Source organism: Coloeus monedula (assembly GCF_965178545.1).
Source record: "Coloeus monedula genome assembly, chromosome: 5".
Classification (NCBI taxonomy): domain Eukaryota; kingdom Metazoa; phylum Chordata; class Aves; order Passeriformes; family Corvidae; genus Coloeus; species Coloeus monedula.
In genome coordinates, this window is record NC_138785.1 from 910,249 (window position 1) to 935,486 (window position 25,238).

The window sequence follows — 25,238 nt, forward strand, 5'->3', positions numbered from 1 at the left end:
AAGGAGCACCATCCCATAGGTCAAGGGGAGAACTGGCACCAAAGAATTACTACAGGCATCTCACCAGAGCAAAAAAACCCTTATTTGACACAGAAACTCCCCAGATCTGACCTTCCAAAAGAAAAAACTATCTCGAGCAGCAGTTATAAACCTGAAGCCTGCGAGAGGCCGGCACAGGGACTTCTGTGATCAGAGAATGTTAGTTTACAATACTTCAAGCTACAGTTACTTCAGACTTTGCACCAGGGTGTTAAACTGGCAATTATTTTTCCTAATGAGAGGCATTTCCCAGCTTTAGCTCTTGTTCCATTAGCAAATTCCATTTGTTTTGAGCAAGGCAAACTCAGAAGAAAATGAAAGAAGTGTAAAAGGCAACTCTTTTCAACCACCAACTACTCGGACAAGAAAAGGGCAAGGACCAAATTTCCATCTCCACTCCCCACTGCTGCACACTGGGTTCCTTCTCCTTTTTTTAACATGTTTTTGTTTCCTTTAAACAAAGATCACATTATTTTTTTATAAAACCTGTAACTTCCCTTTCTGGGAAGGGGAGAGACCTCCCAAAACACCTCTCCTCCGCTTCCTTGGGTCAGGAAGGACCACAGGGTATGTCTGGAGGGACTCCTGGCAGAGGTAGAAGCAATGCAAAGAGAAGGAGGTTTCCACTGAACTTACCACTCTACCGTGTTACTCTAAGACACCTATAGCTACTAATTCTGGACACATGAAGTTGAAAGGAATAAGGATAAGTCCCCACCCTCCCCCCAAGTCCCTAAGGCAGAATCCAGGCAGGCTGGTTACGGGAGGGCCGGTCTTCCCGGTGACGGGCCAGCGTCGCGCCCGCTCGGCTCGGACTCGGGGCTGAACCCACAGAACAGAAGAGAACGGGGAACGGCTTGGGGTACGCACACAACTACTGTCAACAACTTCCAGGGATGCATTTCTCGTCTACTTCACAAAAAGGGCAATACAGAAAAGGAGTTGACTGTCCCGAGCTGGCCACGGCCTCGGCTGAGCCGCGCACACGCCGAGGGCTGTGCTGCTGCACGCGGTGACACCAGCGGCTGGACACAGCCACCTCGCCCACTCCTGACGCTTTCCCGGGGTGCTTAGTGGCCAACTCGTTGGTACTTGAACACGGTTTAAATGGCAGGGCTGGGGATTTTTATACCCGACTAAATCTCGGCAGAAAAACTCACTGATTTTAAAAACTCGGCAAATTCCAAATCAACTTTAGGTGACAATTAATATTTTAACAGTTGCTTTTAGCAATTCTCAAGTTCTCCCCTCATAAATGAGTTCTGATGTCAGAGCTGTGAGGTGGCCAGACATAAAAATGTCTAATGATGCTTCTGGATCAGTTTGTTTGCTGCACTATTTAAGGTTTTTGCCTGTTTCACCAAATCCTTTTCACTGTATAAGTAAGTCAGAATGAGGATGATGAGAAAACAGGAAAAATAAGAACAGCAAGAGAAAAAAGAACACATGAATTAGCTGAGTAGGCATCATGAAACATTTTCAAACACAAACTTGTTGCAAAGACAACCACTTTGTTTACCAAGAGCCATTCCCAACAGAAACCCTAAAATGAGAGCACCAATGGAGTGCGGCGCGCTACTCATTAACCAAGTCCCCGACGCGCTGCTCCCACTGCTCTCCTCAGGCAGCCCTGTCCAGCCCAGCACTGGGACTCTCCCCTGGCCCATTCTGGATCCAGGGGACACTACACTAAAGGACACACCAGTGGATCATGGTTCAAGTTTCCTGTCTTACCTTTGTTCCAGCTGTTTGATGGTGGCAGCCATCTGATTTGTTTTTTCTTCCAAGCGGCTGTTTAATTCACTCTTCTGTTTCACTCCCATGTCTGAACTCTGGGAAAAGGAGCAGTGGGGCGTTTGTGTAAGGAGTAGTAAATCCCAAATAAACCCCCATAAATCATGTGGCACGTGAAACAACAGGGCAGAAGGCAAAGAGGCAAGAAAAGGTGCTGAAAAAGCAAATGCCAGGTCAGTATTGCAAGGACAAATGTCTTGCCATAGAGGTGCAGGCTCCATCTGGATCCCGCAACAGAGCAATGCCACCATTCATGAAGATTCCTGGATATGGGAAATGTAATGCAGTGCTTGCTAATAGTTAATACCTTAATATCATTCAGCTGTTTTGAACAAAGCCATTGGCTCAAGGAGAGCAAAAGCAACTCTTTGCTGTTGTCAAATTGATTTTAGGATCTATTCTGAGCATCGTGTTGCTGTTTGGAGAGTCTGCTCGTGTCACCACACAGGAGTTACACCAGGTGCCCTCCACACCAGACTGTGCTGGCGCACAAGCTCCCACAGCTCTTTTCATACCACAAAACCACACAAGATGCTTTCCCCCATCTCACACACACATTTCTGGACCATGATGAATTTTTGTTCAGAAGAAATTGCATTCACCTTTACCCTCCACCACGTTCCAGTGTTCTCACAGCAGGACAGAAGTGTGCTGCACAGCCTGTGCCCCTTCCACACCCAGCACCTTTCCAATAGGCAGGAGGAATAAATGCACAGCAGCTCTCACTTTTATCTGGAATTCCCTGCATTACCTTAGCTCCCTACCTGCAGCTTGAAAGACAGTTCATGCTTTAGAGCCCTGAGATCGTCCAGCTGCTGTCTGAGTGCCACCAGCGCATCCTGCTTCTCACAGACATCCTTCTCCAGCATCTTCATGGCCAGCTCCATCTCCTGCCGCATCCCGATCTGCGCCTCCAGTTCCTTCTCCACATCCTGGAACGCAAGGAGCCCTCAGCATTTCCAGGAGCTCCCCTCATCACCCAGGGGGTAACCACCCTTCCCCTCTGCCCAGGCACTCCCTACCCGCGAGCATGCTGCACTGTCACAGCTTCAGAGTCACACATCTGACACATCCCTTAGGGAGAGTAACTCCACAGTTTTCAGTCCAGTATCAGAGCCAGGTGTGCAGCAGGGCTAGCAGAGAGTCAGGGAATTCTACATGGGCCTGTCTTTGGGATGGAGGGGTCTAAGGAAAGATTTTATTTCCTAAATACTGTCAGGTCAGGCATTTTTCTCCCCACACAGGTATTGAACAAGGGCTCAGCATGGCAGTGACCCTTTGCAGCCCTGTGGGGTGGGCCCCGAGCCCCCCAGTCCTCACCAGGCGCAGCTGAGTCTCCTCCTTCAGCTGCTTCCGTGCCTCAGTCAGTGCCTGCCCGTCAGCAGTTCTGTCCTTGGTGGCCTGAGGTAACAGACACAGTTCACTTGGCATTGTGTACTGCCAGCCCTCACTTGGCCTCATTACTGGCTTTTCCCCAACACTTGGAATTCTGCAACAATTCAGGACAAACCAGCACAACTCCTGTATCCCGATTTTCCTGCCTCCCCTCAGTAAGGCCCCCTCCCTCCTGCCCCCTGACACCTTGCCCAGCGAGCCGTAAGCCGTGGGAGCTCCTGGCTCTGCGCATGCTCCCTGCTCCGCCCCTATGGCCAGGCAGGATTCCCTGCGGCCAGGGCCCATCTGTTCCCTCTGCACAGGGCCTACCTGCTGTTCCTCTAATGCAGTGGGGTTTGTGTGAGACACACAAGGAAATGCACTCTGTTCCAAACACGGCATTCAGGCTGGGCCTGCCCCAGAGCTCAGCAATCATCCCCACACACACACAGAAACACACCAACCTTGCGACTGGACTCCAGGATGTAGGAGCTTTCTTCCTTAACCCGCTCCATCTCTTCCTGCAGTGTAATGATTCTGTTGTTGGCAACTGCGAGCTGGGAACAAAACACAACAGTAACACATCAAAAACATACTTCACTGGTTTTTTTCTCTCTTGACCCCACCAGAGGAGAAAGATTTGGCTGGAAACGGAGGACGAGCAGCACACAGCACCCTTAGGGATGGGACACCTGGCTCAGAGGAATTCCCAGGGATCACAGCACTGCAGACCAACTGATTAATATAAGTGTATGGTCAAAGGCAAAAGTAACTTCAGAAACTCCTTCTGGCTTTTTAACTCACAACTTACATAAGGGTCACACACATGAGCAGCTCAGAGACATTCCAAAGGATCAGCCATGCTATCCTGTGACAAACTCAAACAGAACTCCCGGATGCAAGTGCGAGTCCTTGACAGAGCTCAGGCCCGACACACACACGTGGCTGTGATGTGTGACACAGCTCATTACCTACACCCCAGCTGGCACAGCGCGTGCCGCTGTCACCGCAGCCTCATTCCACACTCTGCACGCTTCCCTTGGCAACTTCATTATCAAACCCCAGAAACACTGCAGGCACCATTGCAATTCATCTCCTGGCACCACGTCACTATGCTGGTAAAACACCAAAAGCCACTCATTCCATCAGGTAAGACCTCCTGTCACCCATTTGTCAGGGAGCTGACCCCAAAACATTTTATGACATTTATGCCATCACTAATGAGCTGCAGACCAATGTTAAAACACAGACTGCACCCCTGCCTGATGTACCCGCTGTTTCTCATGCTCAGGCTGGACATTTTACTTATATTGACATTTTTTCCTTTACTTTTTGCAAATTTACATAAACATACAGTTGATTTTCCAACTCGTGCTCAGTAGTGACAGCCAGTGAAATTCCTTGGCAGGTCAGCTATTCCAGTTCCATCACTAAACACCCCTCATTCTGTACACCAGACATCTGAAAGGAACTCCTCCCTCCCTGGTTAATCCCTAATTCCCAAAGGCCAAAGCATCAGGTGGTTTTCCATGACACTTACCTCTTCAGTCAGCTTTGTGTTGGATTTCTCCAAGGCATCCACCTTGGCCTGCAGGTTGTTTACTGTAGCACTGTTGAAGAGAAAAAACCCTACAGTAATTGCTTCACTTTTCAAAATTCCGTTTTCTCTTTTGTTCTACAAAGTAATAAAGAGCCAAGAGATCACATTTTACCTTAGATGTCTATTGAGTTCTTCTACATAGTTCTTCTGGTCCAAAATGGCAGTTATCTGACCATCTCTGGAAAAAAGAAACAGGGCAGCCTGGAATACTTGAATACACATTCCCAAGAGAGGAGCAGCAGGACAACTGTGTGTGCACCTACCCTTCGCTTCCTTTCGTGCTGTTCCCATCTTTCAAATACATGGAGAAATCAATAACTCCGACCTGGAGGAGAAAAAATTGCATTTTACACTAACCACTTGGTTTCTAAGACCAACCTACTGTTCCCAGGTGTGGAAGTTTAGAGTTAGGACATCAACACCTGCTGTACTTCAGCCAGGATTCATTACATCAGCAGGCTATGCAAAATTAATGAATTTTCCAATTTAAATGAGCAGAACAAACCCATTAATTGAATACCCAGTACCTGGGAGTCCAGGTCCTCTCCCTTCATGCAGAAGTTGGCATCGATGACGTTCAGACCTACAAGAAGGCCAGCAATGATGGCACCTTCCTCTTCCATCATCAGTGCGTTGGGCTCGTAAAATTCACTGCAGGATGCAGGGCAAGAGACACACAGGAGTGAGATGGGAAAAATGATCAAGATCTTACAAGAGAGCAGAAGTGAACCTAACTGAGAATGAGTCCAGCACTCACCTGAGAAGATCCTTTCTGTTAATCAAGGCTTTCATGTACTCTGAAAGTTTCTTCTGCATCAGAGCCAGGCGAAGCCAAGCTCTTCCTCGGCCCACAGGTGTCCTGCAAAGGCCAAAACAAACATTTCCAGACACCCTGCAAGGCACAGTCACCAACAGCTCTAATAACCCCACCCTCCTTCAAGTTTTTGCACTTCCAAGACAGAGGTGGCACTGGTGCAAATAGAGAAACACAAGGCACGGAAGCGCAAATAGGTCCAGCCTGATTAAGCCATCACTGTTTCTCTCATAACTCATTATGTTTTTGCTGCCCTACTAAAAAGATTTCCCTGACTTTATCCCTGCTGGACGCTGCCAGACAGATCAGCTGCTTCAGCTCATCACCTTCTGAGTCACAACCAGTTCTGCCTAAGTCACAGGAACACACACACCAGCGCAGCTGCCCAACACCACTCCTTGGGGTGGGTCAGGCTGGATGGGAATCCAGCCAGACAGCTCAGAACCAACTCAGTGCTGTTCTCCTCAGTGCTTTGCTCCTGAACAGCCTCACAGGATGCCATGGCCTCGAGTGCCAGTCCTTCCCCTCCTTTCTCCCAGCCACCAGGAGCATGTGGCTCTAACACACTGACCTGGATGTCTGACCTCACGTGGTACGAGCAGCAGCAGCTCAAGGAAGTCATGGCCAGTACTGCCCACTCCTGACTCACTAACGGGACCTGGCCCTTCCAAAGGGTCACTATCAAGAGAAGGTTTAGGAAAGTACTCTGAAAGCATTCTTTACTTCCATTCATTTCCTGCTGCAATGCTCTGCAACAGGAAAAGGTCCCAGGAGCCCCGGCACAGTGCTGGCCCTGTCAGCTGCTGCAGGAGTCCTGCCCAGATCTCCAGTAAAAGCACTTGTCCGTCAGTACCTCACTAAATACTAACCCAAAAGCCATTTATTGAATTTATCCATCTGTTCTTTCAGCAAAGATGACTCGATCCTTAGTCCTGTTGCTCATACAAAAGCTTCCTTACCCATTTTTTCTATTCCAAGCTGAAAGCTTCTTACAGTTTCTTTCACCATGAAATAGGCAAGCCTGAATGTGACATCTGAAATTCCTATGAATCTTTTACAAGTAATATTGGCTTCCTGTGGCTTTTTGCCTCCCCTCTTTAACACAAACTACTGTCTTCTCCAGCTTGGTGCCTAAGCTTCCCTCTCACATAAACTTCAACCAAATTTATTCAAAAGAAGCATTACCTACATCAGCCTCAAAACTGTTTATTTAAACTGTTATAACCTTCCTGTTAATTCCCTTCCTCTTGAGTCTGACTTCACAAATGCTCAGTAAAGGCTGTTCCCATGCCTGAGGCACATCACCACGCCTTAAGTGCTAGCAGTAAATGCACTGCTGTCCGTAAGTTGCCACACTCTTAGCACAGCAAGACTATCTCCTGTGCTCTCCTGCTGCTGATCCTTGATGAAGAGTAAGAGAGCAATGATCCATTTTTATCAGCAGAAGGTGACAGATGTATTCCTGAAGGTTCTGTTTGCTCTTCCTTCTCTTCTTCAGGATCCTTCTCACAGTAAAACTCCTATTATGTACTTGTGCAATAAAGGAGTGTACTTACTTCAGCCCTGGGAGATCCTTAACACTTGCTGTAATCTCTGCAGCCTCAGGAACGAGTTTTTCTACTAATTCTAGAGGTCCCCAAAATGACTTATTTTGCCCAAGAAAAGTCTTTTTGGCTAAAAAACAAAAAGAAATAAAAAATGAGCCTGTTAGACCTGTGCTGATATAATGCCTTCTCAAACAAGTGAACAAAAAGAAGCCAAAACCTGCCAGAATGGCTCCTCTGGGGCTGCTGCTGGGCAGGCACTTGGTGTCCTGGAATCCCAGGATGGTTTGGGTGGGAAGGGCTCTAAAGACCACCCGTTTCCACACCCCTCTGCTTTCCATCTCCAGCTGCTACCACACAAGGGCAGCACCTAAAGGACAGTCCATACTTGGCCATTTGAGCTGTGACTCAGGATTTCACAGTCAAACACATTTTAACAGCAGCTTCAAGCCATGAGCTGCGCACAGCCCAAACCCTCAGTTTAGACAGAGCTATTGAAAAGGAGCTCCAGGGTTGCACTTCCAGCTAGGGGATGCATTCCTAAAGCACAAAGAAGTGCAGAAAAAGGACTCACAAGCTTGCCAAAAGCTGATTTAATCCCTGATCCCTGACTAACAGCCGGGACAACTGAAATGCTGTTTTAAATGTGGCAAGCACCTGCAACGCCTCAACTTTCCCCCTGCAGCAGGTTTTTGTGCCTTCCTTTGGCCTGCCCAGTGCGCTGCAATCACAGCAGTGACTGCTCAGCCTCTCCTCGGTCTCGTGCAAGCTGCAGAGCTCTGTTTTGACCCCACGCTGCTGTTGCCCACTGCAGGCCGTGCCCTGCAGTGCAGAGGGCTCATGCCCAGCCTCTGAGTTACCTTTGAGGCCGTGCTTGAGGCAGTGCTCCATCACCACGAAGAACTGCTGCAGGGGGGCATAGTCCGAGTCCAGCGTGCGGCCCAGGTTCAGCGCGGACTCGATCAGCCCCTTGATGCTCAGCTTGGCCATGTTCATCAGGTTCATACGTTCGTTAGCCATGAGGTAATTGGGGTCTGCAACAAAGGAAGGAAAGTGCTGGTGAACAACAAAAGCTGGTTTCATTACAGTAAACACCCCACCTTGCTCTATTTGTTCCTCAGCTTTGAAAGCATTTTTGGGGCAGCGAGTTTCACAGGAGGCACTCTGCAGGCCTTTTGTGGAGAAAAATCAACATCAACTAGCGCTTTAGGGCCAAAGCCACAACGGCATGGGAATAGACAATGTATCATATTGAGGGTGCCTTAATACTTCAAATAACTACAGGCGTTCCTTATTTTCAAGACAGACATTTGGAGCCTGGTGTTCATCCTGTGCTTTGCACCTTGACAACGTGTCTCTGACTGGCACGGCCATCACTTGTTCCAAGTCACATCCCCTGCTACAAACTGGTAAGAATCCTCCACTTGTGGTTTGTTCTTCCACCTAAAGGTCACCATGGACCCCCTCACAATTAATCCAGCAACATGTGTCTCTATGCCAACTTGCGTCTCTCTTCCTCAAGATTTTTTTTTTGAGGCTTAGATGTAACATGGAGCCAACTCCCACTTATCTTTCTTGGTTTCAACACTGCCACTGGTTTTCACCAGTGAGAAGGAGCTGATCTTCATGGCTCCTGAGAGGTCATACTAAATCCCCAAACTCACAGATCTCCCAGGACTATATTCTCCCTCCACCATATTATAAATATCCAGACCTTTACACCGGCTACTCACACCCAGTTTTTGAGCTCCAGTTCTCAGTTGCAGGCAGTTTCATCCCTGTAAGGCCCATTTATCCAGGGCTGCTGCCAACAGCCAGGGACCCTTGAACCAACCTGCCGCCTTTGCAAGTGAATGAACTACTCCTGGCAGCAGAGATGTGAGCAGAGGACACCTCAGATTACAGATCTAAGCAAGAGGCACCCTGTCAGCACCCACCAGCCAAAAAGAGAGCCAAGAGCACAGCTAATATACCCACACCCGAGTGCATGTCACTGTGGGCTGGGAAAAATCCACAGCACAGGGAGAGGCAAGATCCGGGGCAGTGCCACCATCCAAACCTAAGACCATGGCTCATTTGTTCAGTCTCTCAAAAAGCAGCTCAGGACAGAGCTTCTGTCATCCCTCTTCTTCTTCAGAGGGAAGTAGAACCAGGAGCCTCCTTCTCTAAATCTATTTCTATAGTTTAGAGAACTTCCAAGTACTCATTTAGGAGTGCAGTGCTCAGAGCAGCACTGGACTGCAGAAAGACTGAACTTTGTGAGGGGTTTTTATTGCCTTTCAGGACTACTGCTGTCTGAAGGTGATGGGTCCGGCTGATCTGGAGGTACCCTGAGCACATGACCTGTTCCGGATTTCCAGTTCATTTTATGACCTGCAGTGTAGCTAACAGTCACCATCACCACGAATGCAGACTCAGGAAAAAAGGCAGGCACAGTATTGCCAAGACACAGAGACCTCCTCCTCATCCTCTCTCAGCACATTTCCTCACTGGCCAAGGCCACTGATCTGATGGGTAGCAAGGCATCCACAAGGACTCTGCTTGGGTGGCAAACCAATCCCTAACGCAGAATTAAAGGAACTGTACAAGAGAGCACCAAGGAAAATGCTCCTTTGGCTGTGGTTATTAGCTAATTTCAACAGAAAAATATTTTCACTATATCACACTAATCAAAGGTTTCCCCTTCCTTAGTCTGCTGTGAGCAATCGTGCTCTGCGTGTGCAGCTTATCCAAGATTCTCATCTTGCAAACCAATTCGCTTATCTAGTGGGAAACTGGATAAAACCCCTAAGGTTTAGTCCAAAAATTAAATGCTAAGTAATTGATACTCTTGTTCTATGTACTGCACCACTCACACCTTTAAAGAAGGCAGGGTAGGCAGGCGAGGCTGACTTTTACACAGTAAGACTGTCAGGCTGGCTTTAAGCTGGGACAAGTCTGATCCTGGTGTGGACCTGACATGCTCCATCTGAACCGGTACCTTCTCCAATCTCCTCCTGCCTCTACCTGCAAAACCTCTGCCTGGGCTTTCCTACACATCCTATGTCATCAACCTTAAAAAGCAAAACCCCAGCCCTCGAACCTTGCCTTTCCACAGGGTTTGGGTTTCAAATAAAGGAAATCAAACTCTCAGGACACTTTGTTATTTAAATGTTGCAGCTTCTACAGAACAGACATGTTTTCTAACCAGCTGCTTCCACAAAGATGTTTCCAAAAGCATCTGAGAATCCTGTAATTTGTTTAAAAGGTACAATCTGTACCCAGGAACCTGAAAGTCAAGGAAAGAGTCAATGCAATACAGGATCTCAATGGGTTAAGCTGCAACTGGTCTTGGTACTCCTTACTTGGTGACGATAAATTTTATCACTCCTCATACTCTAAAACAAGGAAGAAGCAACTAAAATGAAGCTAAAACTTGGATCAAAGGCAGGGAATGATGAGACCCTGGAGAAGTGAACAAACCCACTGAAAGCAATGCCAATTCATTAGCATTTCATCAAGGTTCTCCATCTTACATCAAGAACACCAACTTAAAGTAGCCTGAAATTCAGCACGGCTACTTCTGTGTGGCAGAGAAACATCTCTCACCTGACAAAATAAATGCAAAACAACTTATACAACATTTTAGGAAAAAAAGAAGCCTCAACCCCCTTTTTTTCCTTAAAGCCTGCCCTGGAAAATGCTCTTCTCTGGGAAGCAGCACAGGCTGTTTTGCCAGGAGAGGAGGACATTGCCTGTGGCTAGGAGGCTGCGAGCAGCAACCAGGCACAGAACCAGCACAGCAGTTAACGGCACCATCGTGGAGATGAGCAACAAGGATCAGTGTGCTCAGGGCATGGGAACATCAGCCTTTTGTGCTGCAAACACTTGAATCCCAAGCAGGAGCAGTTGTATTTCATCATCGAAGTACCAATTTGCTTGACCACTTGCTACATTGGGGATTCAACTATTTCACATCTGTGCCGTTTTTTAAAATTCAAGAAAGAAGCACTATAAACAAGTTTCTCATTTAGTATTTCACAAGTTCTAACAAAAATTTGCAATACAAGTTGCGGTGGGTTTTAGAATCCTTTTTTCCAAGCCTTGGCAAGTAGTGCCAGAAAATCTGAAGAATCTAGTCAGAAATACTGCAGAGAATCTTAAACTTCAGGGTGATTTCTGAAATACTTTTTAAAATTCAGCTTCCATATGTTGCTGCAACCTTTTAAGCTGTGCTTCTGCCAGGCTCAGGAAACTACTGCCTCTGAAAGCATTTAGGAGAAGGCAAATAGCCCTTGTTGTTTCACTTCTTCTACCTCCACTTCAAGTCAACATAGTGAAGAAACCCCACACATTTATTTAAGCAACATCAAGAAAATGCAAGAAAGACACAGCTACTGGCACTGGAAAGGAAAACTAACTGCATTTTGCACTCAGGCTCAAAATAATAGCGCAGAAGCCAACAATTAGCACAAACAAGAGCTGTGAGATGTGGGTGTGGAACGCACCTTCGGAATCATCGCGCAATTGCTCCACCACATCTGTCAAATCCTCCCAAGAGTCTTTGCAAACAGCAAAAGGAAAGGAAAAGAAAGAAAAACGTCATGCAAGCCGTGATCTAAAGGAAAGATTCAAAATCAAGATATAAGAAAAGCATAACTGAAAGGGAGATTTGCATCATACAAGACTTAATTCATAGTGGCAAAAGATCTGCAAGTCAAAAGGGTTTATTAGTCTGCACAAAGCAATAGAGCAAAGCATTTTTCTCCCAGAGTCAGACCAGGGCAGGCTTCAGTAAAGCTGCAGAAGCTTTGTTTCTGCATTAAACACAAGCAACATTTTTCTAAAGCACATCCTAAAAAGAAAAGCAACAAAAGCATTCCTTTATTTGTAAGATAAAAGCACTAAACTTGTGATATTTATGCAATGTCACCTTTGCTTCAAGTTCCTCATATCCAGCCTCAAGAAGAACTGCCGGCAGGGAAACAGCCACACGTGGGAAGCAGGCACGTTCAGGGAAAAGACACACTGAGGGCATTTTACGGTTCAACAGAGCTTAAACTCTGTTATAACCATGACCCCAAACGACAAATCCCGCAGAGGTGACCCAGCTGAGCCCTGTACAGGTCACAGGCTGACGATGATCCCCTAAGGACTCAGCCAGGGAAGCAGCTCTCTCCTTGGCGGGACAAGGGAGGTATCCTGGGAGAGGAGCAGGCAGGACAAGGAGAACTGGTTTCAGCACACCCACTACGTCCCTGTGCCAAACCCAGCGAGCCAATCCAGACAAATGTCCCGAACCCTGGGCATTTTTCACTCCCTACTTACGCACCCGCGCTCCCCAGCGTTAATCCGCGATCGGCGGAACATCCGAAGCACGGGGAAGGCTCCGTCCCCCTTCCCGAGCCAACTGTGCCAAAGTCCCGAGCAAAGTCCAGAGGCTGCCCGGCCCTCCTCCCTCCCACACACAGCCAGCGCCAGCCTGGGCCCCGGCAGCCAGCCCCAGCCTGCACACTGCTCCTCCACGCTGAAACAGCAACCAAGAGCCCCAGCGCCACTTCAGCTCACACAGAGCTGAGCCCCACGAGCTCCGTGTGCCCAACAGGCCCCTCATCCTGACGCTGGGCTATGCACAGTGCTCATTTTTAACCCTTTTCCTCCAAAGCAGAGGCTGTCACCAACATTCCCCTGTGGCTGAGCACTACTGCAGGAGCAACAAGGAGTTTCCCCGGAGGAAATCCCTGTTGTTGCAAAAACAAACCCCGGTGATACTCTCCCCCACGTGCAACACTGATGGCTTTTGGTCTCTCATGACAGGTGTTGCAGCTTCCCAAGGGCCAGGAGACTGAATCTCACTGCAGTGGACGGACCTGTCTCGGACACTTCCCAGGACCCTGCTGCACAAACGGGACACTTGGACTCAGATCCAGATGCTGATCATCCCAGAATCCCTACCTGCACGCAGTACAGGAAGCCACACACCACCACTGAAAGGTTTTTATTTAATACCGAGGGGTTGCATTTTTTCCTTAATCCAAAGCATAAACAGGGAAGAACATATAACCAAAACCAGATTTAACAGCGACAGAAAGAACTGACAGGCTTCATTTAATCTTCCTCATTTATTTTTAACCCTCAGCAAGTAACCCAGGCAAAGGTCCCAGAGGAATATCCAGAGGAGTCTTCTCTTCTACCCTACAAGTCATAATCCCATCTTCCTACTAGCAAGAACTGCAAGAATTTAAACTGGTACTATGGCATTTGCATAGATTTAGAGGCAAAAGCACACCTTTAATTAGCACTTTCTTTCCTATTTTCATTCATTGTCCATGCATCCAACTGCACTTTGCAAAGAGTTCATTTCTTCTTTTACCTTGTACATTTTCCCACTTGTCTGGAAACTCCACCAAGCAACCGTGGGGGGAAAAAATCTTCACACAGAAGAATCACAAAGACCTGAAACTCTGTAGTTCCCATGGTCCTCACGGTGTGTGAAAAACTCAATACTTCCAATTATGATAGGAATTATTTAATTCTGTACCAAGTTTAGAAAACAGGATGACCCAGACTTTTAAGTCTCCATAAAACAATTAACTCATTCCAACCAGATTCCCAGGAAGATTAGTATTATGGAACTCAATACTCAATACTCAATATTGGAATGAACACTCAAGCCAGTTCTTCAGGAAGGGACCGGAGACCTTGTCTCTAAAATATTAATCACGAAAATCCCATCTGTTATTTGGACAACGGAGGGGTTTGCAGTCACTCCCTTCGCTGACACAGCAGCAGCATCTCACTGAAGGAGCTGGGATACAGCTTCCCAAGCCAAAAAAAGCTTTTACAAGTAAACCCTGGGAGAAAGGAACAGCATCAAAATTATTTCACATTGCTGCTCAACCTTTACTTTTTTTTAAAAGTTGAAGTTATTAGGCTAAAATAGAGTTGAGTCAAAACCTTTCTGAACCAATGAGCATCACCTCACACACAGCATCTTGATATGAGAATCAAGTTCCTCCAAAGAGAGATGAAATAGAATCACAGAATCACAGACTGCCTTCACCCCATTCCACCCCCTGCCATGGGCAGGGACACCTTCCACTAGTCTGGGCTCCTCCCAGTCCTGTCCAACCTGGCCTTGGACACTTCCAGGGATGGGGCAGCCACAGCTTCTCTGGGCAACCTGTGCCAGGGCCTCCCCACCCTCCCAGGGAAGAGCTTGTTCCATCAGGAAGAAAAGGTCCCAAGCTTTTGATTAGGTCAGGATTCTAAAAATTATTTTTAAGAACAGAAATTTTAAACAAACTCATAAGGAGAAGCTGAGCCGTCAGTAAGATAACCTAAAAAACCCCAAGGCGACAGTTTGGGGAAGCGAAAACTGAGCTTGATATACAAAGTCCTGAGCAATGGTGCCATGTCAGTCCTGCTGCTGGGACTGCTGGGAAAGGCTTGGCCCAAATCTGGACAAATACTCCTCTGTTATGAAACGGGAACCTCAGGTCGCATTACTACACTTAAATTGCATTCTGATATGTGTTACCTTAGGAATACATTTAATAGCAAATAAAGAGGTCAAGGAAGAAAATTAGGTGGATGCTGTTAATGTTATGGGAGGTACATAAGTAATTATTTCAAGTTAGGTTTGCCAACGAGATGGATCACGAATTGTTGACAAGGAAAAGGGATCAGCAAAGGGTTTCACCATCATGTTCAAACACCCTGCAAGCCCAAAATCAGGGAGGCCACCAGGCAGTCTGCAGCCTGAAATGCCAGGAACCATCTACTCAGGACAAAGTAGCTTAAAGAAACATTTATTTTAAAACCCATTGCATAAAAATTCCATCTCTAAATAGACACATATACAGAGAGCCTTGCATACAGAAGAAAAGAGCAGTCAAAGATCTGCAACAAACCAGAAGGAAATAAAAAAAGAAATAAAGAAGTACAGACAACTTGGAAACTCCAAGCCCACTCTCCATTACACATATGGGACAAACAAACAGCCAGCATACATCACACGAAGTCACAGTATAATCCCATCCTAAGTCTTATTCCCATCTCCACATGATTACCATAAAATAATCACCCAATTTCTCTATGTTGCAACTGTGCGCAGTTATATGGAACATTTCTGCACAACCAGCCTGTTTTCGGAGGGAAACACATGACTAACTGCTCGGAGAAATTTCTCATCCTATTTTGGCCCTTGATAGTTTACACCAAGAAAATAAAAACCCAAACCCTTGGGGGTTTTTCCCCATCTTTCACTTCCCAGTTCAGCTGACACCCAAGTGGTTTCTCTGAAGCACTTTTGACTCACCACCTCGGAGGGATATAAAGCTGCCCTGAGTTTCCCAGGTCTGACTTCATTTAGACTGACACAGCTTAGAAGAGCAAAGGAAACAACTCTTAAGAGTAATTTCTGATTTGAAGTCTGGATTACATGACCTAACTGCTATTCCCAAGCTTTATGACCATGAACACAGTGCAATTCATTTAACTTGCATTTACTGACTTCACATTTCTTCTATTAGATCTGGCCTCCAGCTCCTTCAAACTTGTTATCTATTTAGGGGTTTCTGTCACCAGATGTGTTTTACGAGGTTTTTTCCAACTACAGAGTCATCTCGTGCAGGTTTTCGTCCACACCTGAAAGGTCCCTGCCACTCTCAGTACAATTCAGATTTGCTTTGTAATGGGAAAGGCCCAGTCCACTGAAACATTCCACCTCTCCCATGACTTCACTGTTCCTATTCCACACTACTACAGAAACCCTAAACCCAAGTTAACAGTTGCCAGTTTGCAAAACGAAAGTATAACCAATAAGGTTATGCTGCTTCCCTAAACCATTCTGAAGTACACAAAGGAACATGGAGAAACACTTGGATAGAAAATGGAGAGAAAAGGTAAAATCTGAAGGATGATTCAATAACCAGTGCCCCAGGTTAATGGGCAGGAGGTTTTAAGAACATTTTCTTTTCCTGAAGAGCTCTACAACTCCTTGTCAGGGCATTTTACACAAGCACATGTCAGAAACTAAAACTTTTAAATTACTGGTCAAAAAAGAAGAAAAAATGTGACCTTAGCTTCTGCCCCACAGAAAAGAAAATTTCATCTTCGCATGTTATAAATTCTAATTCCAATTGCTGCTTTTAGTGCAAATAGAAGAGGATTAATAAAAAGAAGAACACTGTAATTCTTGAAAATTACAAGTAAACTCGAGTTAGCACATGTATTCTTCTGGTCTCTACTACAAAGTGATCCCATGAGGACAAAAATTTCCACAGCTCTGTTGTGAAGCTCCTCATGATTATTCAAGATAGAAATTTAACATCCAGTAAAATGGCCTAAAAAAAGGTCATTTTGTGTAACTTCTCCCCAAAGTTGAGACCCGTGTTCAATGCCATCCATACACACGCTCCCTTGAACATTCAACAGAAATACAACCCAGGTGGTTTCTACCTCCATCCCTAAAGATGCCTCAAAGACCGTCACACCTTGCAAGCAAGCAAGCAAGCAAGGTCAACAAACACCAGGGTCCCATTTAATTTTGAGGGGCCTGCAAAGAACAGTAAGGTTCTGAGAGTCGTATTAAGAATCACTGCCTGTTCAAAAAAATAAGTTTTTTTTCTAATCCAAGCAGATTTACAGTAAACAGCAGAATCTGCTTATTTTCATATGCACACAGAATTGTTTCCAATTGAAAAAGCATATTAATTGGTTTTATTGTTAAATTGAGCAGCCATGCTACAGGTTATATGGAATATACACGGTTACAAGCAACTCAGCATCTGCTACTTGCTTTTAATTTGAAGAAAAGTTTTGCTTAGCTGCTCTCAAGCTCCAGCTCTGTGCAGGACTGGAATTGCTGTGACTGGCTCTGAAGGCAGGATGGCTTGAGGGCTGGGGGCACAGCAGATCACAGGGTGAGGAGAGGCCAGGGACAAAACTCTCCAGAAGCCACAAGAGCTGGGGGGCAGCAAATGGAAGGCTTCAAATCTTTATTCCAACAAGCTGTTGGATTTGGTACTTTGCAACATATATTTTACATCTCTTAATTTGTAAGGAAAAAACTATCTCCCTCTGTTATGCCTTTGGCAGAACTGTCCAGCTTTTTTTTTCCTTCTCCATAATGCCTACCTTTGCACATCAGTTTTATGGAGACACCCCCAGGGACACGAACCCATGCTCCCGTGCCCCCGGCCTGTGCACACCCTGCAGACACAGCAGCAGTGCTGATGCAGTAGGAGCAGACCCAACACTGGGATACAGCTGTGTCAGCTTTCCTATTGTCAACACTTTTCCTGACCTTCTCTGTTCAAAATATGACTTGGATCCAAATACGCCCCCCCCAAAAGACCAAAAAGCAACCTTAATTTATGCATGCATATACATCTCCAGGAAGGTCGTTATGGTACTGCTCTTTCTGCATTTGTTTTTGACATACGAATTAAATAATAGGGCGAAGAAATGAGCAAATGCTGTTTTCTAACCCCTTCTGGTACACACCACAGAGTGACTGTAATTACACCTTGAAAAACACTGGAAGGTCTCAATGACACACATAAGAACACAGGAATTGGCAGACAACTGAATTCCTGCTCACCCTGTACTCGCCTCCCTGAACCCCTGGGATATGCTTCAGAGGGAATGTTAAGTTTCTCCTTTTGATACCTCTGTCTGGTATCCCACTGCGTGACTAAGTACTTGGCAAGCCAAATCCAAACCCAAGGGCTACTGTCACTGAAAGCAGCTGTCAAATGGAAATTAAATTATCCCTTGGAAATTTATTTAAAAGCTTAAATCCCCACCACAATTTCACTTGTCTCCTTCAGCATTAATCAGACAGCATCAAATGGGGCAAGCGAAACTGCCTGGTGGAGTGGCATTTCAGGAGTTACTGGAAAAGGGTCAGGCATGAGAACCTGGAGCCTGCTTGCTCTAACACCAAAAGGTGCATCCAGCAAGGGCACTCAGAACCTCAGCACCTGCAGAAACTCATCACCTCTCCTTCTTCCCCACTTGTTTATTGGCAGAGCATTGCATAGATGTCCTCTCATGCTTTTAGTACTCTCAGAGCATTCGATCCTCGTCCTGGTATTAAACTGTTTATCAACCCAGATGACAAATCCTTTTTCCAGGGGAAAGCAAGATGTGCTACAGCTTCCATGTTTCAGGCTTCCAAGCCATTATAAACAGCAGCACGCTCATCAGAGGCGAGCTGGGGCACTGTGATGGCATTGTCACCTGACAATGGGCATCGCTGGCTAATCGCTGGGGCTTTCCAAAAACTCCCCACGACCAGGCACATGCTGGGGTGCTGCCACTGTGCTCCCCTGGTACCAGATGGCAGCTCACTAACAGCTATCAGCCCTGGTTTAAGGGCAAAATCATGATTAAATGTTCTCACTGAGCACACATCACGGTTTTCTTCCTTCCTGAGATACACAGACCCGATACAGCTAAAAAGATAATTCATCACACCCAGTCTTAAAGGGCTGGGTTACAAATTTTGAGGGCGATCTGAAGCAGCAATTTGGCTTTCTGATCTGCCCACGGCTGTCCAGGCTCTGCAGGCAGGACACGAGCATCCGCTCCTGTAGACGCCCCCTCCCAACTCGTGCAGCGCCGGAACAATGCGCCGGCCCGGGGCTCCCGGGGCAAAGCCGGACCGTACCTTCGTGGGTAGGCTCGGGGTCGGGTGTCAGCGAGATGTCATCCAGCTCGCGCAAGCACAGCCACTCTCCATCCATCGACACGCGGAATTTGCAAAGATAGATGGTCTCCATGGCAGCCTGAGTGATCTTGTCTGTGGTGGGGGTTGGCATGTCGCTTTGAGGCGTCAGAGCAGACATGATGACTCAGCTGGTACAACAACAACGGGGGCAAAATAAGGACTAAAAACAAAAGCTTTCTGAAGAAGAAAATCAGAAATACCTTGCGATTAAAGGACAGATCGCCCAGGATCACAGAGGCTGCTCTGGCCTTTTCATAGATCAAGCAAGGTAAAAACGCTGCTCCTTCCCGCTCAGCTCTGCCTCCCTCCTTTCCACCGACTGCCGTCGTCTTCAGCTATGCTAGAGGCTCCTGATCCTCAGCATCCACAGAAAACCTGGCTTCTGCACCAGAGGCAGCAGGGGAAAACAGGTAAAAAATACAAAAAGAAAAAAAAAAAAAGAGGCAGCAGAAGCAAAAAGAATGTCTTGCTCTGGTGCTGACCCCAGAAAAATAAAAAAAACAAAGGACGAGCGGAGAGGCAGTGTCCCGGTGTGCCGAGATCCGAGCGCTGGTCCCCTCTCCCGGCGCAGCCCGGGCAGCGAGTGCCGCCGGGATTGGCTGTGGGCAGGGAGCAGGGTGGCGACCAAAATGGCTGACTAATGAACTGAGCTGGAAATCCAGGCTCATGTGATCGCCTGCGATTCCCAGGATGCTGCCGAGACGCTGCTGCTGCGGGGCCGGCAGTCAGGCGCTCCTCGGCACAGCACCTCCTCGCCGGGCTGTGCCAGCCCGTTTGGGAGCGAGCAAACAACGACGCACCCCCCATCCATCGCCCCCGGAATACAAAGGAGCAGCGCCAGCAATACAAAGCAGCATTTGTATTCCGCTCGCATCCCTGGATGCCACTACAGGAATTCAATCGGCACCTTTGTTTTCAAAAGAGGTGTGCGAATTGCAGCTTGGGTTTTATTCGCTGTGCCACCTTCTCAGGGGGCACCTTGGAGCTCAAATTTCCCACGTACAAAAAAATGTTAGGATGGATTTTTTGTCTCAGGGAAACGGGAAGGAAAAAACCATCTGGGTCTAAGCACTTCAGTGACTGAGGCTGAAGCTTTTTCAGCAGGGCATGTGCACATGAAAGGACAATAAGGAAGAACACTACAAACACTGTGACCCAATCTTATACTTTAAAAATCTCCCCCGAAAATTGTGTTGCTCACGTGAAGCTCACAAAGAAATATTGTCTCTCAGCAGGAAGAGAAACAGGCTTTCAACCTCTCAACAACCATATAATAATATTATTTTATAATAACAGTACTGCATTCCCTGTCCCTTCCTGATTGGCTGAACCTCGCCGGTGTCCCCAGCGCACACAGTCCTGGCGCTGGGGCACAAGAGGTCCCAGGTCACCAGACACAGTTCTCATTCCCAAGGTCGCTAGAGTGTCACCACCCACTTCAACAATGATATCAGGCACCAATAAATTAGCTTATCTGACTTCATTCCTGTGTGGCTCCAATCTATTTGAGGAGAGCAGATGTATAACATCCATCTGAAATGGATGGACAGTCAGCCTTGCAGAAGGCTGCCACCAGAACAACATATTGATAAGAACATGTGCCCAAATGTATGGGACCTTGAGTGCTCTCCCTTTTTGTACCCCAAAGAAATAGTCAAAAGGACGTACACCGGTTTCTCAGGGACGTGAAATGCCAAAACAGATTGCTGGATACAGAAATCAGCATGCCAATGCATATAGCTTTCGGAAAAAAATGGCACCCATCATGTAAAAGCCTCCTAAAACTGGGAAAAAGGATGAAGAGCTGCTATTTCTGACTGGCAAGAGGAAGCAGTTGGTTTTGGTGAAAACTTCCTGCTTAGTACAGCACATTTTGACTCAGCAGCTCTTTCCCATTAGGCCAAACCCAACCAAGCACCACGCAGCCTGTTCTGACAGCGACGCAAAGGGCAATTATTTCACAGAAAATGAGAATTACTATTGTTTCTTCTCTCCAAGAGAACAGAGTTTATAAATCGTGCTGACAGCATCTTAACTCGTATATTTAAAAACCCTTTCAGCAATGACAGCCTCTAGCTGCAGCATCCACATCACACCACCCCAGATTCGAAACCCAGTGAAAGTGGCCATGTACCAACTGCTACAGAACAGCTGCTGGCCCTGGCTAACCCTTGGACAGGGTCTAAACAAACAGCACATGGTCAAAACAAACCCTTTAGAATCAACAAAGCACCATAAGCTATTGCTCAAGCTATTATCCAGCAGATCTCATTATCAGACAGTTTAATTTCTTTGTTTTGAAGCAATTAGAAATACCAACAGCACTGGGTGTAACCCTGCAGCTCCCATTTCACAACACGGGTCTTCAGCTGAACTCAGCACTGGCAAGTGCCCCACACATCAGGATCACAGGGAAGGTCAGCTAAAAAATTAGGAACCGTTCAACTTCCATTGGTTTGCTGTTAATGTGAAGAAATAACAGAAGCCAGTCTTCCAGCTGAGTTCTATTTTCAGGCTCCTTTATGCAATGATCCTGCTGCAAATACTCCATAGGGATATTTAAAATACTTGGAAAATGTTCTTTGACTTATTTCCAAAACCGAAAAAAAGTAACCATGAAAAACCCCAAACAGGAACTGTTTGACTTACCGACTTGTGACCTTTTAATCACCACCTGAAAACCACAAGAGAAACTTTTCCCTATCCCCATTCTGTGCCCCAAAGTGATAAAAGCAACAAAGCATCTCACAAAGAAACAAAAGAAAGGTCTCGAATATTTGTGTTTTCATAAAACCTTTCATACGACTACCAGGCAACTCAAGGGCACCTGATAAGGCTCCATCAGGGTTCCAGGATGGTCATGGACACAGGAAAACCCAAATCACGGATAAATGCAGAGGAGGCTGTTCAGGATGAACCACTTTCTCCATCTCAAACCAGTCAGACAGCTTTGACTGGTCCTACAAACCCTCCTGTGAGCTACACTTTGGCACCAGCCCTTAGAGGCTTTGGCCAGATTACGGAACATAGCAGGGTTCTGCTAAAACATTTTTAAGATTAAAGAATCACAAACTGACTGCACTGGAATTTTAAGACCAACCACCTGAACACCAAGCACTCCATCAGCCACCAGTATTTGGGAGCTGAGCTGTACTGCAAAGTATTTTGAGTTTCAAAACTGAATAAATTAGAATAATCTAAGCAAAGAAACGCAAACAAATTTCCAAACCAGCCTTAGGACTCCAGGGAGCATCTTTGGGTGTACTTTTATTTTCAGAGCCTGTGAAAAACCTGTGTTTCCATCATTAGGAGAAAGTTTTCCCCCTCAATGGGTAGAGATTGCAAAGGAAAAAGGACAAAGCCATCTCTGACATGGAATGTAATCTAAAAAGATAAAATTAGCATCTACATAGCAAAGTCTGCTTCTGACTCCTCTGCCAGCACAGATATGCACATTACCTCAAATACCAGCTACTCTGAACCCTGCAAGCTCAAACAGGAATGGGCAAAAGGAAGTTTGACAACCCAAAAGTCAGTAACAATTTCTTAATTAAGAGGTGACAAACAAGTTTTTCTTTACCTACTGTGAAACACAGAGATATTATTTAAGGATGGAAGTAACTCTCATAATTAAAGGTACAGCTAAGAAGTGGGAAGGAGAAGTCTATTCCAAGTGTAGTGGCATTGGGTAGGCTTTCAGTGAGAGCAAGGAAAGGTTTAGGGTTTGGTTTAGGGTTTTGGTTTTAAGGACAGCCTAATCAAGTTGCTTTTAACTGTTTTAAGGTTTTGCTGCAGGTTAGCTCGTTTAAGTACATCATCCTGCTCCTTCTGTCTGGAACCATCTGTAACTAGTAGGCAGGTGCTGCTGCCATGAAGAACTTTGCAGTCTCCTTCCCATACCAACTCTGGCCTTCACCTGATGTTTGGAATCAGGTGAGAATACAACAGAATAATGCAATGATTGTGTTGTAACAGGAAAAAATAAAAAAGACTTGAAATAAACCTCCAAAATATTGTGAAATACTGACTTTTTGGTGTAGTGGCCAGTGCCTCCCTGTAACACCTAAGACTTTGCAGCACAACTGCACTGCTCCTGCTGCTCTGTGGGAACAAATGAAAGATGCTTTTAGAGATGTGAGAACTGGAAAAAACCACAAGAACAAAGAGATGATGGAAGAAAGTGATTTACTGACTGAGTTTGCCCCAGGAGAAACAGAGTCCAGGACACCATGCAAATACATGCTGATTCCTGTTCCCTCCAGACACTGCTATCACTGCATCAGTCAGTCCCTGAGTGGGCTGTGACACACGATACTGCACAGGCAGCTGTCACCTCCACGGCTCACAAGAACAAGGGAACTTTTATATGCATCTTATAAAGGTTTTTCACAAAGCTTACATGAGCAATCACTGCAGAATAAGGCTGACTCGGGATAAAGCATTGCTCAACCACTGAGCTTCTCCACTAAGTCCTTGTGCACAAATTTGCTCAACTCAATGCTTCAGTTTCTCCACATCCAGATTAAGAGCTTCTCACAAAGTTCGAACAACTAAGATTAAATATTTCTCTTTAAGTCTTCTTTTCTATCAGAAGTAGCTCAACCCCTTGCATGCACATCACAGGGTTTACCATGGGTAAAGATCTCCTGATTAAGGAAAGTAAAATGGAAGGTTTTGACAGGGGCCTGTCATTTTAAACAACAGTTTAGCAGGGAGGGACTTTGGACATAAGCTGGCAGTCACAGTCAGTCCTTCACAGAGCTCAGAGCAAAGTCAGAGCATTTTGCCTCCTCTTGGCATTACAAACATGGACTTCTTACCTCACTGGTTATAGCTCTGCTGAGTAATGCCTTCAAGTACAGCAGCTTCCAAAGGAGAAAAAAAACAGATACCTGCTCCAAACAAATCAGCTCCTGTGTGAATGAATGCTCACCTGGGACAGGAGGTGACAAAGCAAAGGCCAAAAGCTCAGTCACACACACTCTGGCACCAGCCCAGAGGATGAAGCTGCTGGTTATTTTTAGGATGGATGGAAAACAGAAGATCTCTTCTATATGCACCCATGCGTGTACTTTTTATTTGATTTTTTAAAACACACCCAAGTACTTCAGAGTACTCCAGCTTCCCCAAATACACCACAAGAACATCAGAAAGAATCTTATAAAGGAGAACGCTATTTGTCACCCAACACGCCCCACAGAGCCAGGCACTTCAGCCTCTTCAGGTCTCCAGCGTGCAGTGCCCTCGCCTCGGATTTGTTCTCCACACCAGCACCAGGGGGAAGCCCGAGCGGGGGTTCCCCAGCCCCTGAACTAGACCCCACGTCCAGGACAGCCTGTTGTATTTCCAAGGGCGGCACCGATTCTCCTCAAAGGGCTCTCTGTGGGGCTGGTTTTGCTGAGCTGCTGGGCCAGCACGGCTCACACAGACCCCCACACGAACCGCCTCCTTGCGAGCTCCCGCTGTCCTTCCCGCCGCCGGGGCGCACCCGCGTCCCCCCAGAGCCCCCCGGGGCAGGGGCAGCTCTGGGGCGGGCGCCCCGAGCCCGGGCGCGCCCGTGGCTGCGAGAGCTGCGCGCCCCCCGCCCGGAGCCTCGAGGGAGGAGCAGCCCCGGGAGCGGAGCGGCGCCCAGGGACCCCCGGCCCGCCGCCCACCCCGCCTCGAGGGAGGCTCCCGGCCCGGGAGCAGCCCCCGCCGTACTCACGGGCTCCGTCCGGCCCCGGGTAGCTCAGCACCAGCACGGGCAAGGCGGCCCCGCCGCGGGGCGCAGGGGGTCTCCACAGCCCGGGCGGCGCGGCCGCGGCGCCGCCTCCATGGCCGGGGTAGAGGAGGAAGAACGGCGGCGAGGCAGGGCGCGCCTCCTCCTCCTCCTCCGCCGCTGCCGCCGCCTCCCCGGGCTCGGGCCGCCGCTCCATGCCGGGGGACAGCTCCGCTTCGGCCCCGTCCCGGGAACTTTTCGCCGGCGGCGGCGGCAGCGCTGCCCGCTCCGCCTCCGCCATCGCCGCCCCGGCCCCCGCCCCGCCCCGCCCCGGCCGGGAAGCGCCGCGGCCGCCCCCGCCTCCGCCCCCGGGGGCTCCCCCCGCACCGCCGGGGAGCGGCTCGGCCCGGCCCGGAGGAAGCACGGCAGGTGACAACCACCCCGATAGCCACCCGCTGAGGGTGGAGGGGCTCCTACCCGTAAAGCGAAGCCAGGGCACCATCTCCTGCCTCCCCTTGGCTTTCCCCGGAGTGAGAGCTCATGGACAGCAGCGCTTTGAGATCCTGGGACAAAAGGCGACAAAGTCCAAGTATATTCCTTAGTATTAAAACTGCCAAATACAGCGTACTACTGGGAATTTCACTTGGGAGATTCTTTCA

At 47.4% G+C, this 25,238-nt stretch overlaps 1 protein-coding gene across 1 annotated transcript; it reads right to left on the reverse strand.

Annotated features, from left to right (window-relative positions):
• Positions 1-1,282: 1,282 nt before the first annotated feature.
• RUFY3 (RUN and FYVE domain containing 3) lies at positions 1,283-24,878 on the reverse strand. The gene is made up of 14 exons (XM_082281830.1): positions 24,586-24,878; positions 11,653-11,706; positions 8,026-8,199; positions 7,178-7,295; positions 5,565-5,666; positions 5,335-5,458; positions 5,071-5,132; positions 4,920-4,985; positions 4,748-4,817; positions 3,672-3,764; positions 3,154-3,234; positions 2,598-2,765; positions 1,774-1,871; positions 1,283-1,413 (listed from the first exon to the last, which is right to left on the reverse strand). The coding sequence occupies exons 1-14, from the start codon at positions 24,794-24,796 to the stop codon at positions 1,341-1,343; spliced, it is 1,494 nt and encodes a 497-aa protein (XP_082137956.1). The 5' UTR covers positions 24,797-24,878; the 3' UTR covers positions 1,283-1,340.
• Positions 24,879-25,238: the final 360 nt, after the last annotated feature.